A 16,783-nucleotide genomic window follows, 5' to 3' on the forward strand; every position below is an offset into this window, starting at 1 on the left:
CCGAGAAGGACAAGGACAAGGGCAGCAGGCACATGGGAACAGCACCACCTGCACGTTCCCCTCCAAGTCACACATCATCCTGACTTGGAAATATATCGCCGTTCCTTCACCGTCGCTGGATCAAAATCCAGGAACTCCCTACCTAACAGCACTGTGGGAGAACCTTCACCACACGGACTGCAGAAGTTCAAGGCAGCAGCTCACCACTACCTTCTCGAGGGCAATTAGGGATGGGCAATAAATGCTGGATTTGCCAGCGACGCCCACATCCCATGAACAAATTGAAAAAAAACTTCCTTGAACTGTGAGTTCAAATAACATTTGCGTTCTTTCCTGGGCGGTGTGAGTAGTGAAAGGATCTGTAAGGCCTGTCAACCAATCAGCTTGAAGCAAGCCACACTGAGAACCAGGAAGTGCAGTTCATAGACAAACTGCGCAAACTAAAAACCCGTATGTGCCTGATTAGTTTTACAAAATGACAAAGAGAAAGCAAAATAAAGAGAGGGTAAGATAAAAGGATGTGGAGATGCCGGTGATGGACTGGGGTGGACAAATGCAAGGAGTCTGACAACACCAGGTTATAGCCCAACAGATTTATTTGAAATCACAAGCGTTCAGAGCTTTCCTCCTTCGTCAGGTGAGTGTAAGAGGAAAGCTCTGAAAGCTTGTGATTTCAAATAAAGCTGTTGCACTATAACCTGATGTTGTACGACTCATTACATAAGATAAAAGGACTCCGATAAAGGAAACAAAGAAAAAGTAAAAAAATCTTTTTGTTTTAGTTTAACATTTTTTTTAAATGCCCAAAAATTATCAAAATCAGGAATAATGAGACGCCACATTTTTAAAAATGTGAATATTTAGTTGCTTGGCAATCATTAAGACTTACCGCATCGTTAAGAGTTAGTTTAGAAGTGGCATAACTGAGCGTACCTGTTGTGACTAGATTAGTCAGTTTCTAACTGAGCGAGGAGAGCAAGTTGGTGCTGGTCCATTGATTCCATTGGTTGCAGCAAGTGAGGCCCCTTTAACGCGAAACTGTCAGATCGCCAGCGAACCAGAATGAGCAAGTTTCAGATTTCTGCGTTTGACTGCGCATGTGCAGTCGCCGGAACTTGCTCTTTGATTTTTCCACTAATAACGGTGAGCGCTGTTAGGCTCACCGTTATTTTAAAAGCAATTTCCAGCCCATTATTTGAAGAGAATGATGTGTAATTTTTTAAAAGATAATTGTCAATTTTGATTGTATTGGCTTAATTAGAATTTCATGGAAAGAAATGTTTTGTTGTCTTCTCAGATACCAAAATCACACAATGGGAGGATCCAAGACTGCAGAATCCAGCCATTACTGGTCCTGTAAGTAACCAGTTTAAAAATCGACGGCCGTTTGCAGTTTTTATTTTTCTCCCTATATTTTCAACCCATCACTTCCCATTCTCATCTCCCTCCGCTCCCCCCGGCTTAATATTTTATGCCAAAAATGTATTCTATCTTCAATAAGTCAGTGAACAAATATTTACAGGATGCCATGAATGGTGCTACTCATTCCATCGCAGTCGATGCACACTTGAATGGTATTGAGAGTGCATTTTTTTCTCCTCCTCTTCTCACCTCCCTCATCTCAACTGAGAATTAAATGCAAGTTCAGATTTTTGTTAGATGTTAAGCTTTAGCATTGAAGGCCACGGAGTTTGTTTTGTACCATTAGATAGAACTGTGTACACCAAACAGTGTGGAGTTTGTTTTGCAATAAGGAACCCAGTGGAATTGTTACAGAACAATAACAACTCAAAGGAATATCAAAAAGATGCACATGACATTTTTGAACAGGACAATACCCATTGTGCTGTTCAAAACCATTTTCCAATGTAGTTCTCAATATTCTCTTTCTCCAAAAACAACTTGGATTAAATAGCACCTTTTATGTCGTAAGTATCCCATAGAGACAGAAATGGATACCAAGCAGTAGTAGAATAATAATTAGGGAAGATGACTCAAGCCACATCAGGGATTGACTTTGCTCATGCTTTTCAAGGGGGTTGGGGGGGGGGGCGGGGGCGGGGGGGCGGCGTGGTTATGGAGAGTGGAGAGAGTTAGGAAAGTGGAGTGCTTTAGGGAGAGTTTTTAAAGAGTGTAGGGCCAAGCTGTGCTCGCAAGGTAAAATGGAGGGATGTTGAATGCAAAGCAGGCCAAAGTTGGAAGATCAGAAGATGCACCTTCGGAAGGACACATTGACCTTGGAGGGAGTGCAGCGTAGATTTATTAGAATGATACCCGGACTTCAAGGGTTAAATTACAAGGAGAGATTACACAAATTGGGGTTGTATTCTCTGGAGTTTCGAAGGTTAAAGGGTGATCTGATCGAAGTTGATAAGATATTAAGGGTAACGGATAGGGTGGATAGAGAGAAACTATTTCCGCTGGTTGGGGATTCTAGGAGTAGGGGGCACAGTCTAAAAATTAGAGCCAGACCTTTCAGGAGTGAGATTAGAAAACATTTCTACACACAAAGGGTTGTACAAGTTTGGAACTCTCTTCTGCAAACGGCAATTGATACCAGCTCAATTGCTAAATTTAAATGTGAGATAGATAGCTTTTTGGCAACCACAGGTATTAAGGGATATGGGCCAAAGGCAGGTATATGGAGTTAGATCACAGATCAGCCATGATCTTATCAAATGGCGGAGCAGGCACGAGGGGCTGAATGGCCGACTCCTGTTCCTATATTGGCATGTAAGGCTAGGAAGGGGGTGGGTGGTGGTGGGAGGGCACGGAATGAATCCCTCGAGGGATTTGTAGAGACAATGAGGATTTTTGAATTCATTTCAATGGTAATAGTAAGCCAATAAAGGATTGGCGTGGTCAAGAGTGATGGAGGACTGAGATAGGAAGCAGTTGGTGGAGTTTAGATGATTTGGAGTTTATGCAAAATGGAGTATGGGAGGCCGGCAATGATAACTTTGGAGAGGTTGAAGCTGGAAATGTATCTAGTTGTCTCCAGCTCATTTATACTAATTGCTTCATTGACTTTCACTAACAACTTAATGTTTCTAGTATCCTTTTTTCTGGTTTTAACTTATTAACATTTTTGCCTTTTATTTATTTTAAGAACATAGGGAAGGTTAAGGCTCATGGAATAGACAACAAATTGTTCAAATGGATTGAGAATTAGCTTATCAACAGGGACAGAGGGTGGTGTTAACGGGAAATTCGCTGCCTCTGGGGAAAAAGGAACCAAATGATCTTCCACAGGAATTCTGCAATACAGTGACAATTTTGCTGATGACATAAAGCCATGTGGACAACAGACAAGTAGAAAGAAGATTGATTATTTTCAGATCAGACAAGGAAAATCTTAATAGAAATAGCATCTATGGTTTCTATTTTTGGAAATCCTTAGTGCCTTGAACCCCCCTCCCCCCCCCCCCCCCCCCCACCGGCCCCTACAATTTCATATGTAAGGTTTGGTCTCGGGATGTAGACAACACTGGCAAGGCCACATTTATTGCCCATCCCTAATTGCCCTGAGAGGTGATGGCGGGCCGCCTTCTTGAACCTCCAGTGCAGTCCTTGCAGTGCCAATGTTCCCACCATGCTGTTGGAGAGTTCCAGGATGTTGACCTAGTGATGATGAAGGAATGGCAATATATGCCCAAGTCAGGGTGGTGCGTAACTTGAAAAGGAACTTCAAGGTGAAGGTGTTCCCACAACATTGCTACTCTTGTCCTTCTTAATGGTGGAGGTCGCAGGGGAGGGAGGTGCTGTTGAAGTAGCATTGGCGAGTTGCTGCAGTGCATCCTCTGTAGATTGTTATATACTGCAGCTGCAGTGTGCTGGTGGTGGAGCTGGTTGATATTGAGTCCAAATGGCAGAGGTAAATGTTAATTACAGTGGTAGAAGCGCCAACAACGTGGACTGTTCAGCCCTGGACGATGTCCAGCTTCTTGAGAGTTACGGCTGCACTCAGAAACATAGAAAATAGGAATAAGAGTAGGCCATTCGGCCCTTCGGGCCAGCTCCGCCATTCAAAATGATCATGGCTGATCGTCTCACTCAGTACCCGATTCCTGCTTTTTCCCCATATCCCTTGATCCCTTTAGCATTAAGAAATATATCTGTCTCCTTCTTGAATACATCGAATGGCTTGGCCTCCACTGCCTCCTGTGGTAGAGAATTCCACAGGTTCACCACCCTCTGAGTGAAGAAATTTCTCCTCATCTCGGTTCTAAATGGCATACCACGTATCCTGAGACTGTGACCCCTGGTTCTGGACTCCCCAGCCATCGGGGACATCCTCTTTGCATCTTGTCTGTCCAGTCCTGTTAGAATTTTATATGTTTCGATGCGATCATCTCTCATTCTTCTGAGCTCTAGTGAATATAGGCCTAGTCGACCCAATCTTTCATCATACGTCAGTCCTGCCATCCCAGTAATCAGTCTGGTAAACCTTCATTGCACTCCCCCTCCGTGGCAAGGACATCCTTCCTCAGATGAGGAGACCAAAACTGCACACAATACTCCAGATGTGGTCTCACCAAGGCCCTGTATAACTGCAGTAAGACATCCCTGCTCCTGTACTCAAATCCTCTTGCAATGAAGGCCAACATACCATTCGCCTTCCGAACTGCTTGCTGCACCTGAATGCTCGCTTTCAGCGACTGGTGTACAAGAACACCCAGGTCTCATCGCACCTCCCCGTTCCCCAATCTATCACCATTCAGATAATAATCTGCCTTTTTGTTTTTCCAACCAAAGTGGATAACCTCACATTTATCCACGTTATACTGCATCTGCTATTTTCTTGCCCACTCACCCAACTTGTCGAAATCACATTGAAGCCTCTTTGCATCCTCCTCACAGCTCACATTCTGCCCCAGCTTTGTGTCGTCTGCAAACTTGGAAATGTTACATTTAGTTCCCTCATGCAAATCATTGATATATATTGTGAATAGCTGGGGCCCAAGCACTGATCCCTGCGGTACCCGACTAGCCACTGCCTGCCACCCAGAAAAAGACCCGTTTATTCCTACTCTCTTTCGTGTCTGTCAACCAATTCTCAATCCATGCCAGTATATTCCCCCCAATCCCATGTGTTTTCATTTTGCACACTAACCTCTTGTGTGGGACCTTATCAAAAGCCTTCTGAAAATCCAAGTACACCACATGCACTGGTTCTCCCCTATCTATTCTACTAGTTACAACCTTAAAAAAAACTCCAGTAGATTTGTTAAGCATGATTTCCCTTTCATAAACCCATGCTGACTTTGTCCAATCCTGTTAATACCCTCCAAGTGTTCTGTTATCACATCTTTTATAATATACTCCAGCATTTTCCCCACTACTGATGTTAGGCTAACTGGTCTGTAATTCCCTGTTTTTTCTCTCCCTCCTTTTTTAAATAGTGGGGTTGCATTTGCCACACTCCAATCTGTAGGAACTGTTCCAGAGTCGATAGAATTTTAGAAGATGATCATCAATGTATCGACTATTTCCAGGGCCACTTCCTTTAGTACTCTAGGATGTAGATTGTCAGGCCCTGGGGATTTGTCAGCCTTTAGCCCCATTAATTTCCCTCGCACTTTTTTATTACTAATACTGGTTTCCTTCAGTTCCTCCCTCTCACTGGACCCTTGGTTCCCTAACACTTCTGGGAGGTTATTTGAGTCCTCCTTTGTGAAGACAGAACCAAAGTATGTGTTTAATTGTTCTGCCATTTCTTTGTTCCCCATTATAATTTCCCCCATTTCTGACTGTAAGGGACCTACATTTGTCTTCACTAATCTTTTTCTCTTGACATATTTATAGAAGCTTTTACAGTCAGATTTATGTTCCCTGCTATTTTTCCCCTCTTAATCAATCTCTCTGTCCTCCTTTGCTGAATTCTGAACTCCTCCCAATCCTCAGGCTTGCTGCTTTTTCTGGCAATTTTATATGTCTCCTCTTTGGATCTAATACTATCCCTAATTTCTTTTGTAAGCCAAGGTTGAGCCACCTTTCCTGTCTTATTTTTGCGCCAGACAGGAATGAATAATTTTTGTAATTCCTGCATACGTTCTTTAAATATTAGCCATTGCCTATCCACTGTCATCCCTTTTAGTTAAGTTCCCTAATCTATCATAGCCAACTCACACCTCATACTTTCATAATTTCCTTTATTTAGATTCAGGACCCTAGTTTCGGATTCAACTACTTCACTCTCCATCTTAATGAGGAATTCTATCATATTAAGGTCGCTCTTCCCTAAGGGACCCCGCACAACAAGATTGTTAATTAATCCTTTCTCATTGCACAATACCCAGTCTAGGATCGCCTGTTCTCTAATTGGTTCCTCACATATTGGTCCAGAAAACCATCACGTACACACTCCAGGAATTCCTCCCCCACAGTATTATTGCTAATTTGGTTTGACCAATCTGTATGTAGATTAAAGTCACCCATGATTATAGTTGTACCCTTCTTGCCTGCTGATCTAATTTTCTGTTTAATGGCTTCCCCTACATCTCCACTACTGTTTGGGGGCCTATTGACAACCCCCACCAACGTTTTCCGCCCCTTGGTGTTTCTTAGCTCCACCCATACAGATTCCATATTGTGATTTTCTGAGCCAATATCCTTCCTCACTATTGCATTGATTTCCTCCTTTACTCACAACACTACCCCACCTCCTTTCCCTTTTTGCCTGTCCTTCCTAAATATTGAATACCCCATCCTTGGTCACCCTGCAGCCATGTCTCCGTAATCGCAACTATATCATAACCGTTAATATCTATCTGCGCTGTTAATTCATCTAGCTTATTGTGAACGCTCCGCGCATTAAGGCACAGTGCCTATAAACTTGTCTTTTTAAGATTGCTAGTTCTCTGGGCAAGTGATGATTCCAATACGGCCTTGAGCCTTGTACATGTTATGTAGGTTTTGAGGATCAGGGCGAAGCCACTCATCGCAGAATACCCAGCCTCTGACCTGTTCTTGTTGCAGCATAGGAACAGGAGTGCAGGCCATTCAGCCCCTCGTGCCTGCTCCGCCATTTGATAAGATCATGGCTGATCTGTGATCTAACTCCATATACCTGCCTTTGGCCCATATCCCTTAATACCTTTGGTTGCCAAAAAGCTATCTATCTCAGATTTAAATTTAGCAATTGAGCTGGTATCAATTGCCGTTTGCGGAAGAGAGTTCCAAACTTCTACAACCCTTTGTGTGTAGAAATGTTTTCTAATCTCACTCCTGAAAGGTCTGGCTGTAATTTTTAGACTGTGCCCCCTACTCTTAAAATCCCCAACCAGCGGAAATAGTTTCTCTCTATCCACCCTATCTGTTCCCCTTAATATCTTATAAACTTCGATCAGACCACCCCTTAACCTTCGAAACTCTAGAGAATACAACCCCAATTTGTGTAATCTCTCCTCGTAACTTAACCCTTGAAGTCCGGGTATCATTCTAGTAAACCTACGCTGCACTCCCTCCAAGGCCAATATGTCCTTCCGAAGGTGCGGTGCCCAGAACTGCTCACAGTGCTCCAGGTGCGGTCTAACCAGGGTTTTGTATAGCTGCAGCATAACTTCTGCCCCCTTGTACTCTAGTCCTCTAGATATAAAGGCCAGCATTCCATTTGCCTTCTTGATTATTTTCTGCATCTGTTCATGACACTTCAATGATCTATGTACCTGAACCCCTAGGTCCCTTTGGACATCCACTGTTTTTAACTTTTTACCATTTAGAAAGTGCCCTGTTCTATCCTTTTTTGATCCAAAGTGGATGACCTCACATTTGTCTACATTGAATTCCATTTGCCACAGTTTTACCCATTCACCTAATCTATCAATATCGCTTTGTAATTTTATGTTTTCAACTACACTGCTTACAATGCCACCAATATTTGTGTCATCAGCAAACTTAGATATGAGACTTTCTATGCTTTCATCTAAGTCGTTCATTAATATTGTGAATAATTGAGGCTCTAAGACAGATCCATGCGGGACTCCACTAGTCACATCCTGCCAATGTGAGTACCTACCCATTATCCCTAGCCTGTCGCCTTTCGCTCAGCCAACTTCCTAACCAAGTCCGTACTTTTCCCTCTATTCCATGGGCTTCTATCTTAGCTAACAGTCTCTTATGTGGGACCTTATCAAATGCCTTCTGGAAGTCCATATAAATAACATCCATTGACATTCCCCTGTCCACTACTTTAGTCATCTTTTCAAAAAATTCAATCAGATTTGTCAGGCACGACCTACCTTTCACAAATCCATGCTGGCTCTCTCTGATGAACTGAAAATTCTCGAGGTGTTCAGTCACCCTATCCTTAATTATAGACTCCAGCAATTTCCCCACAACAGATGTTAGGCTAACTGGTCTATAATTCCCCCATTTCCCCGTCTCTCCTTTCTTAAAAAGCGGAGTGACATGTACAATTTTCCAATCTCGAGGGACAGTTCCTTAATCTAGAGAACTTTGAAAGATTATAGTTAGGGCATCCGCAATGAGCTCACCTACTTCCTTTAAAACCCTGGGATGGAAACCATGTGGTCCTGGGGATTTGCCACTCTTTAGTGCTATTATTTTCTTCATTACTGTTGCTTTACTTATGTTAATTTTATCGAGTCCCTGTCCCCGATTCAGTATTAGTTTTCTTGGGATTTCCGGCATGCTATCCTCTTTTTCTACTGTAAATACTGACGCAAAGTAATTGTTCAACATGTCCGCCATTTCCCCATTGTCAATGACAATATCCCCACTTTCAGTTTTTAAGGGGCCAACACTGCTCCTGACCACCCTCTTTTTCCTAATATAACTCGTGTTGATGTGGCTGGTCCAGTTAAGCTCCTGATTATTGATGACCCCCAAGATGTTCACAGAGCGGGGCTCGGCGATGGTGGACCTCTTGAACCTCAGAGTGAGCTGAGCTTTCTCTTGATCAAGATATAATATATCGATGTTACAATTTGAACTGGAATGAATTCCCAGCTCCAGTACATTGGCTACAAGTATGCATCTGGATGATATTGTCTTGCAATTCGAAATAAGTTATGTTACATTGTGCAGATCAGTGATGAGGCCAATTCTGGCATGGAGATTTAGTAGTCCTGCCTCAAAGGACATAGATGCATTAGGGAGGTGAAGGATAGTTCCGGCCTTTGCGGATACTAAGTTATGAAGAAAAGCTCGAGCAACCAGTTTCCCAGGAGAAAATTGGATTGAGGGAAGATGTGATGCCTTTATTAAAAATAAAAGAAGGTATAAATAATCTGATGTGAATCCTTAATCGTTTTGGAAGTACAGTCTAATTATATAGTATGCAATCCTTTATCAACTGTGACAAGATTAGCTTTGTATAAAAACCCAGAGGTTGATTAAGCTAATTTCTACTTTTTATTTAATTTACCAAAAAAAGTCAAAATCCTTCAAATTTTCTTTGTGCCAATTATAGACCAAGCATTTTGGAAATGGGAGCAGATTTTGACATTAATAGGAGCATAGGAACAGGAGTAGGCCATTCAGCCATCAATTAGATCACGGCTGATCTGTACCTCAACTCTGTTTACCTGCATTAGCTTCATATTCCTTGATACCCTTACCTAACAAAACACTACATTGATCTCAGTCTTAAAAGCTCTAATTGACCCAGCATCCACAGCCTTTTGGGGGAGAGAATTCCAGATATCTACTGCCCTTTGTGTGAAAAGTGCTTGCTGGCTTCCTTCCTCAATGGACTGGCTCTAATTTTAAGATTGTCTCTTCATTCTTGATTAATGAGGAAGAAGGAGAGGGTTGTATAAGAAAAAGAGTGATAACTAATTCATCCATTACCTGTTTTTGCATGAATTTCATTGAGAAAATGTAACAATTGCAACTAGTAGCCTGATGGTGCACTGCCCTCCAGTGGCAGCAGTGGTTGAAAAGGCCACCCTAACATGTTACATCCAGCGAGCGTATATTTGTGTGTGTAAATTTATTTTCGTCACAAATATGAGAGGAGAGTTTAAAAATAAGTCAATAACAAGTCTATTGTCACCGTCCTGGCCAGTAAGGCTGCCTGATGTTTTCAGGCAATGGGGAATATCAGTGTGACGTCAGCTGATGCATCTTTCCAGTATTTAAACTAAAGAAACACAAGTGTTATTTTAGTTTTGTAAATAAATCTGTGTTCTCTAACAGGCTGTACCGTATTCCAGAGAATTTAAGCAGAAGTATGATTACTTCCGGAAAAAACTGAAGAAGCCTGTAAGTACACCATACGTAGTGTTATGAATAGTTTGAGGGACACTGTATTGCAAAGCTCAAGACATCCACTTTGTTTATCAGGCCATAGTGAAAATACATGTTTAGCGTGGACTGACAACAGGAAACATCTTGTGGAAAAGCTAATTAGCGAAATATCCCAATGCTGCGTCGTTGTGTGTTTCTCTCCTTTGCATTGCTATTGAAGTTGATTGTGTGGCTATATAAGTTAACTGATGGGATGTCCTGTTTTTCTTCAAATAAGTCAGCAGTTCAATACATTAAACTGGTGTAATTAACATAAAATGTACCAGCTGACACCAATATTTTGAAGTTGCCCATCTTAAAGGTTTAAGCTTCCATATCCTGTGCTTTTGTTCTATATTTGCTGGTATATGCTAAAGTACAAATACACCGAGAAAAGTTGTGGCAAAAAGTTATGTTTCCCAATGTTTTTGGTTTTTCCTCAATGGTATTTACACAGGAAAATTTGAATCCTATATTTCGAAATGCATTACAGCTTCAGTGTTCCTAGATTGCTTTAAGATTTCCTGTGTAAGACAAATGTTTCCTGTTTCAATTTTTTTCTGCTGCTTTCCTCATTTTCCTTCCACTATTAAGAGTGAAGGTGTGTTTCCTGGAAAGATTAGAATTTTGTAGACGTGGAAGCAACATGGCAAATGAACACTGGTTTCGAATTGTCACACTCTTGCTCGTATAACAACTAATCTAAAATTGGAAACCTAATTTACAGGGGCATAAAAGTATCTGTTTGGGAAAAAATTGTACCAGTGCAATAGATCGTATCCTTTCAAGATTACTGTTAAGGGGCATTGTTGGGGCAAAGCCATGGTAATTTTTACTTTATTTACTGCTCTTGATACTGATCGTATGTGCTCAAAGTGAAAAAGTTCCATTCCCTGGTGATCCCTGCATTTGATGAAAAGAAAATCACCAAAAACATTTTTAAAAAACAATTGGACTGTAAGTAGACCTGGCAGTGTTATGATCATGATGTAGCTGGTGGGTGTGCTTTGTGAAGGGTCTCTCTACCTGATGCCAGTAAGTGAGCTTGTCTGATTTTGGTTGGCTGAAACATTGTTAAATAAAATTGGAATGGAATATATCAGATTATATCATGGATGCTTTTCTGCACACTATAGACCTCATCAAATGCTGTTTCTATAATTTATGTGTGCAGCAATGATGTGTAGATTCTTTAATTTTAGGAATTTATGACTTTTCAGATTTTTTTTCCACGCTCAATATGTCTTTGCAAATGATAATGAAATGTGGGTTTTGGTGGACTGAGTTGTATCAATCATTTTTGGTTCTATTTTTATTCCAGGCTGACATACCCAATAGATTTGAAATGAAGCTGCACAGAGGCAACATTCTGGAGGAGTCTTACAGACGAATTATGTCCTTAAAGCGACCAGATGTGCTAAAGGCTAGACTTTGGATAGAATTTGAGTCAGAGAAAGGACTTGATTATGGAGGCGTAGCAAGAGAGTGGTTCTTCCTTTTGTCTAAAGAAATGTTCAATCCTTACTACGGGCTCTTTGAATATTCAGCCACGTAAGTATGCAATGTTTCATCTACATTAATATTTACTATTGATACATATTGTATCAATATTTCTATAAGTAACAGACACCTTGGACTTCATGTGGGAACATTCAGGAGTCGACCATTCAGCCCCTCGAGTCTGTTCTCCCATTCAATTAGATCATGGCTGACCTATATCTTGACTCCATCTATCTGCCTTGGTTCTGTAACTCCTAACACCCTTGCCTAACAAAAATCTATCAATCTCAGTTTTGAAATTTTCAATTGACCTCGCCTCAACAGCTTTTTGGGGGAGAGTTTTCCAGATTTCCACGACCCTTTGTGTGAGGAAGTGCTTTCTGACATTACCCCTGAATATCCTAGTTTTAATTTTAAGGGTATGCCCCCTTGTTCTGGACTCTCCCAACAGAGGAAATAGTTTCTCTCCATCAACCCTATTAACTCCTTTAATCATCTTAAATACCTTAATCTTCTTTACTCAAGGGATCAAGTATCTGCTGGTATAATTCAGTTAAGTGCCCAAACTTGCTTGAATCATTCTTGCGTTAATGTTTAAAGTTTCTTTGTTTGATGAAATTCTGAGCAGAAGTAGAGAGATACTGAACAGTTTTTAAAAAAAAAAATCCAATGAGTAGGCGTCACTATTATAACTATACAGGCTTATATAAAGACTCCATAAACTTGAATGTCATATGACCATACGAACAAAGACGGACAGGAAAAGACCCTCTGGTCCATCCAGCTTGTCCCACACAATCGTGATACCTATGTATCACAATATATACGCTCCCCATTCCACGCCGTGCGATCTCCTGGGAGAGGTGAAAAACCAGACAAAAGCCCTGGCCAATTTGGAGGAAACAAATCTGGGAAATTCCTCTCCAACGCCTTTGGCGATCAATTGGCTTCATTTGTGGTACTGTTATCTCTGTCAGAAGGTTCAGAGTTCAAACCCTACTATAATCTTGATCATATAATTTAGAATGATACAGTCCTAAGGGACTTCTGCATTGATGGCGCTGCCATTTTTCAGATTAAACAGAGGCACAGTCTCACTACTGAGGTGGATATTGAAGCTCTCAGGCTTCAAAAAGTTCAAAAAAGAGTAGTGACTGCAGTTAAAAAGTAAACTATTAGAGCATCCTGAAGACATAATGAGGTGCTATATAAGTGTAATTTTATCTTTCTTAATACCTTTTTTTGTTACCTGAATATTTAAGAATGTTTTCTATTACCAACAAATACCATTAATTAACTTGATTTGTAAAGGGACACAATTTTTCATTTCTTCTGGTCTCTCGACATGAATATCTATGTTATAGCTATTTAATCATAAATTATTCTTTGTCCTAACCAGGCTAAAGTGAAGCTTGCAGGTCTGAAATTCAAATCACTTGAGACTTGCCTGAAACTGGTGCATTTAAATGCAGAATGTCTCAACGGTTCAGTCTTTCATTTGTCCAAATAACCCTTACTATATAGTTCATAACTATTTTCTTCAGTATTTTAAATTTCAGCTTTTTAAAATATTTTTCAAACAGGGATAATTACACACTTCAGATCAACCCAAACTCTGGTCTTTGCAACGAAGATCATCTTTCTTACTTCAAGTTCATTGGGCGAGTGGCTGGAATGGCAGTGCACCATGGGAAGCTACTCGATGGTAAGTTAGAGGTTTTGATTATGGAGCAGTGCTTACAAGTAAAAGCAGGTTGATCTGAATTGCTAAATTACTATGTCATTTGACTAGCTTAAACATTTAAAGAAATGTAGTTTTGAATCACAAAAGGGCAATGATTCACAAAACCAGGAGGCTGGTGCTCTAAATCTAACAGAATTTGGAAATGGAAAAGAATCCTTTTTGTCTCTTGTTTGTGACGTGAGTCACTCCTCTTCATCTATTACTCAGTTTGTTTTCAAAGTTAAAACACAGCCGTTCGTGCATTGGACAAACTAATTGCATTTTGTTTGTTTGAACCGAGATTTATAGAAACATTGTCGCAAAGTTGTTGGAAAAGTTTTTCCTGTTGTGTCTTTCACATCACCAATCATACGTATTTCAACAAAGAAATATAATATATGAGCAATTTAGCACCAACTTACTTCAGCTGCATCACCAAAGCTCATCTTGCATTAGGTATCATTTTTGCTGCAACACATACATTTCCTTGTGGCTAACGTGGTGCCACTAAAATAGAGAATGCTAAACAGGTTGTTCCAGGTGCTTAGTCTGCTTGAAAACGCCCTCAATAAGGAACAATGGCCCTTCAAATATAAGCATTAAAATGACAAACAAGTTGACTGCAGAACTGCTGAGCTGAGTTCTATGTTTTGAGATGAATGGTTCAGATATTCAGATATGTATAGAAAACAAATTAAATGCATTTTTAAAATAATATGAAACTGTAATGGCTAATTTAGTAACACTGTCAGCAAGAAATGCACTTTGACCTGGAACATATGCAAATAAATCAATGGAGACAACAACTTTCATCCAATAAAGGAAAACCCAGAATCATAGAAGTTTACAACATGGAAACAGGCCCTTCGGCCCAACATGTCCATGTCGCCCAGTTTATACCACTAAGCTAGTCCCAATTGCCTGCATTTGGCCCATATCCCTCTCTACCCATCTTACCCATGTAACTGTCCAAATGCTTTTTAAAAGACAAAATTGTACCCGCCTCTACTACTGCCTCTGGCAGCTCGTTTCAGGCACACACCACCCTTTGAGTGAAAAAATTGCCCCTCTGGACCCTTTTGTATCTCTCCCCACTCACCTAAAATCAATGTCCCCTCGTTATAGACTCCCCTACCTTTGGGAAAAGATTTTGACTATCTACCTTATCTATGCCCCTCATTATTTTATAGACTTCTATAAGATCACCCCTAAACCTCCTACTCTCCAGGGAAAAAAGTCTCAGTCTACCTGATTAATTTTATTGCAATTGAAAAGGAATATAGATTCACCTGTTGATGGTATCCATTCGTGGTTTTACAGCCATTAAATCCCTGAGCACCTCCGCATCCTCAGCCAGGGCACATGGCTGCTTATGAGGGAGCAATCAACAAAGGGCAGTCTGCATATAATGTTTTTTTAAATATTGTATTGTATTTGGCTATGTATGATTTACTGCTTCATTGGATAAGTTGCTGCGGAACCCTATCCATTTTAATCAATAGTCTTTTGTTCATCGCTATCTTGTTCCCCACTAGGGATCATTCTCCCCTGCTCCCCGCTGCAACCTGTCCACCATTGGGTGCAGATGTGATGTGTTGAGTTTTAATTTTTTTTGTATGAGGTGGATTGTTTCTTTTTAACTAATTCTTCAATTTTATCCATTGAGTTTGTATGAATCAGACTTTATTTTGGTTTATTGTTAGATAATGTGTTAAATTGTTGGAATGTGTGAAGGAAAGTATAAAAGAGTAATAGCTAGCAGATATCAATAAAAGCTGGCAGGGTAGCAGGGTCTAATGGTATCCGTGTCCAACTGGCTGCTTATGATATTTAACTAGCAGTCTTCTGATTTCATATTTTATGAAAGCTTGTAAATAAAATAATAAAAGCAATTATGATTGCGAGCATATAAGTAATCATCAAAGGATATATGATGTGAGAATTCTTCGATTTGAGGCCACGGGAAAATGTGTTCTAAACACACTGTTCCAACATGTCAGACCACTATCTGGAGATTGGGGTAAAGGAGTCGCTTTTCCAAGTTTCTGCCACAGCCGTAAAGCTTGAATATTAACGTCGTTTTCACTGTCAACGAAAATCACAAAATTGAACATTAGCAGCTTTTGCTCCAGGCGGCGACTCCTGTTAGCATCTGACTAATATTGTGGTCCAACGACCTTTTAAGTTTATGTTCAGTTCATTCATTTTGCTTTAATTTCAGGCTTCTTTATCAGACCATTTTACAAGATGATGTTGGGAAAATCCATCACGCTGAAAGATATGGAGTCAGTGGTGAGTACAAAAGCAACTTTACAAGCTACTGCATATCATCCATTAGACAATCATAAGAAATCAGTCACTATCCCATCCACAAGCCCCTGAAGAGTAAAGCTGAGTCAGCAATGGCTGCGACATTTTACTTTTTGAGGGTACAACTTTTTTTTTGTTTTCTGCCCTTCCTCTTTTCGTTGCCAATCTACCTCCACATTTCTGTCATTTCCACTCTGAAACTGGTTGGAAACTCAGTGTGTATTGGGATGACATTTCCTCTGACTTTTTTTTCTCTCTCTCTCTTTATCTCTATCTCTCTCTCTCTATCTCTCTCTCTCTCTCTTTATATCTCTCTCTCTCTCTCTCTCTCTCTCTTTATCTCTGTGATACATGGCCACTGCTCATTTTCTCCCCATGCTGCATGGATACATAGCAATGTGCTATCTCACTGCATTGCCCACAGTTACAACACGTTATAAAGTATGCTGATTAATTCAATTTTAGACAAACTTTTATGTACAACCTGGGTGGAACAATTTTAGGACTGCAACCTGTTGTAGGTACTTTTTGATAGTAATATTTCTGAAAGTATTTTCAACAAAACTTAACAGTATTGAACAAGATCTGTCTGCATGAGGAATGAAGTATTCTCTCAGCTGCTATATGTACAAAACATCATAGAGGGAGCTTGACTGTTAAGAGGATATAGTGAACTAAAAGGGGTTTGAGTGGCATCCTAAGTCACATCAGCATTCTGTAGATCTTAGTCACACTTTATTTTGTGAACAACCCTTTTTCAGTTGTGCTATAGCTCTTTTTATCTGCCCATATTTTGATGCGCAACTTAACATGGCATGACAAGAGAGAAGAGTTTTACAAAATTTATACAAAACAGCAGTGTAAGGACATCAGTAATGAATGATGTGTTACTGAAAATAAATATATTGTTTTGCTTGTATAAATTCAGCCATTGATTTCCTATTCATCTTTCTCTTTTTTTTGTAGTAAAACCCCATCAATGCACATATGCTTTCAGAT

General features: G+C 40.3%; 1 protein-coding gene across 16 annotated transcripts in view; it reads left to right on the forward strand.

The window, feature by feature from the left end:
* Positions 1 to 16,783, forward strand: part of nedd4l (NEDD4 like E3 ubiquitin protein ligase) — a 412,625-nt gene that overhangs the window by 366,631 nt on the left and 29,211 nt on the right. For all 16 annotated transcript variants that reach the window (XR_010962841.1, XR_010962842.1, XM_067983943.1 and 13 more), the window contains 5 exons: positions 1,298 to 1,356; positions 10,162 to 10,227; positions 11,573 to 11,802; positions 13,335 to 13,456; positions 15,696 to 15,766. Coding sequence is in view for 14 of the 16 variants with exons in the window: in XM_067983943.1 (XP_067840044.1) it covers positions 1,298 to 1,356; positions 10,162 to 10,227; positions 11,573 to 11,802; positions 13,335 to 13,456; positions 15,696 to 15,766 (548 nt within the window). In the remaining 2 variants the exon portion in view is untranslated. The remainder of the gene's footprint in view (positions 1 to 1,297; positions 1,357 to 10,161; positions 10,228 to 11,572; positions 11,803 to 13,334; positions 13,457 to 15,695; positions 15,767 to 16,783) is intronic.

This window comes from Heptranchias perlo, chromosome 1 (assembly GCF_035084215.1).
Source record: "Heptranchias perlo isolate sHepPer1 chromosome 1, sHepPer1.hap1, whole genome shotgun sequence".
Classification (NCBI taxonomy): domain Eukaryota; kingdom Metazoa; phylum Chordata; class Chondrichthyes; order Hexanchiformes; family Hexanchidae; genus Heptranchias; species Heptranchias perlo.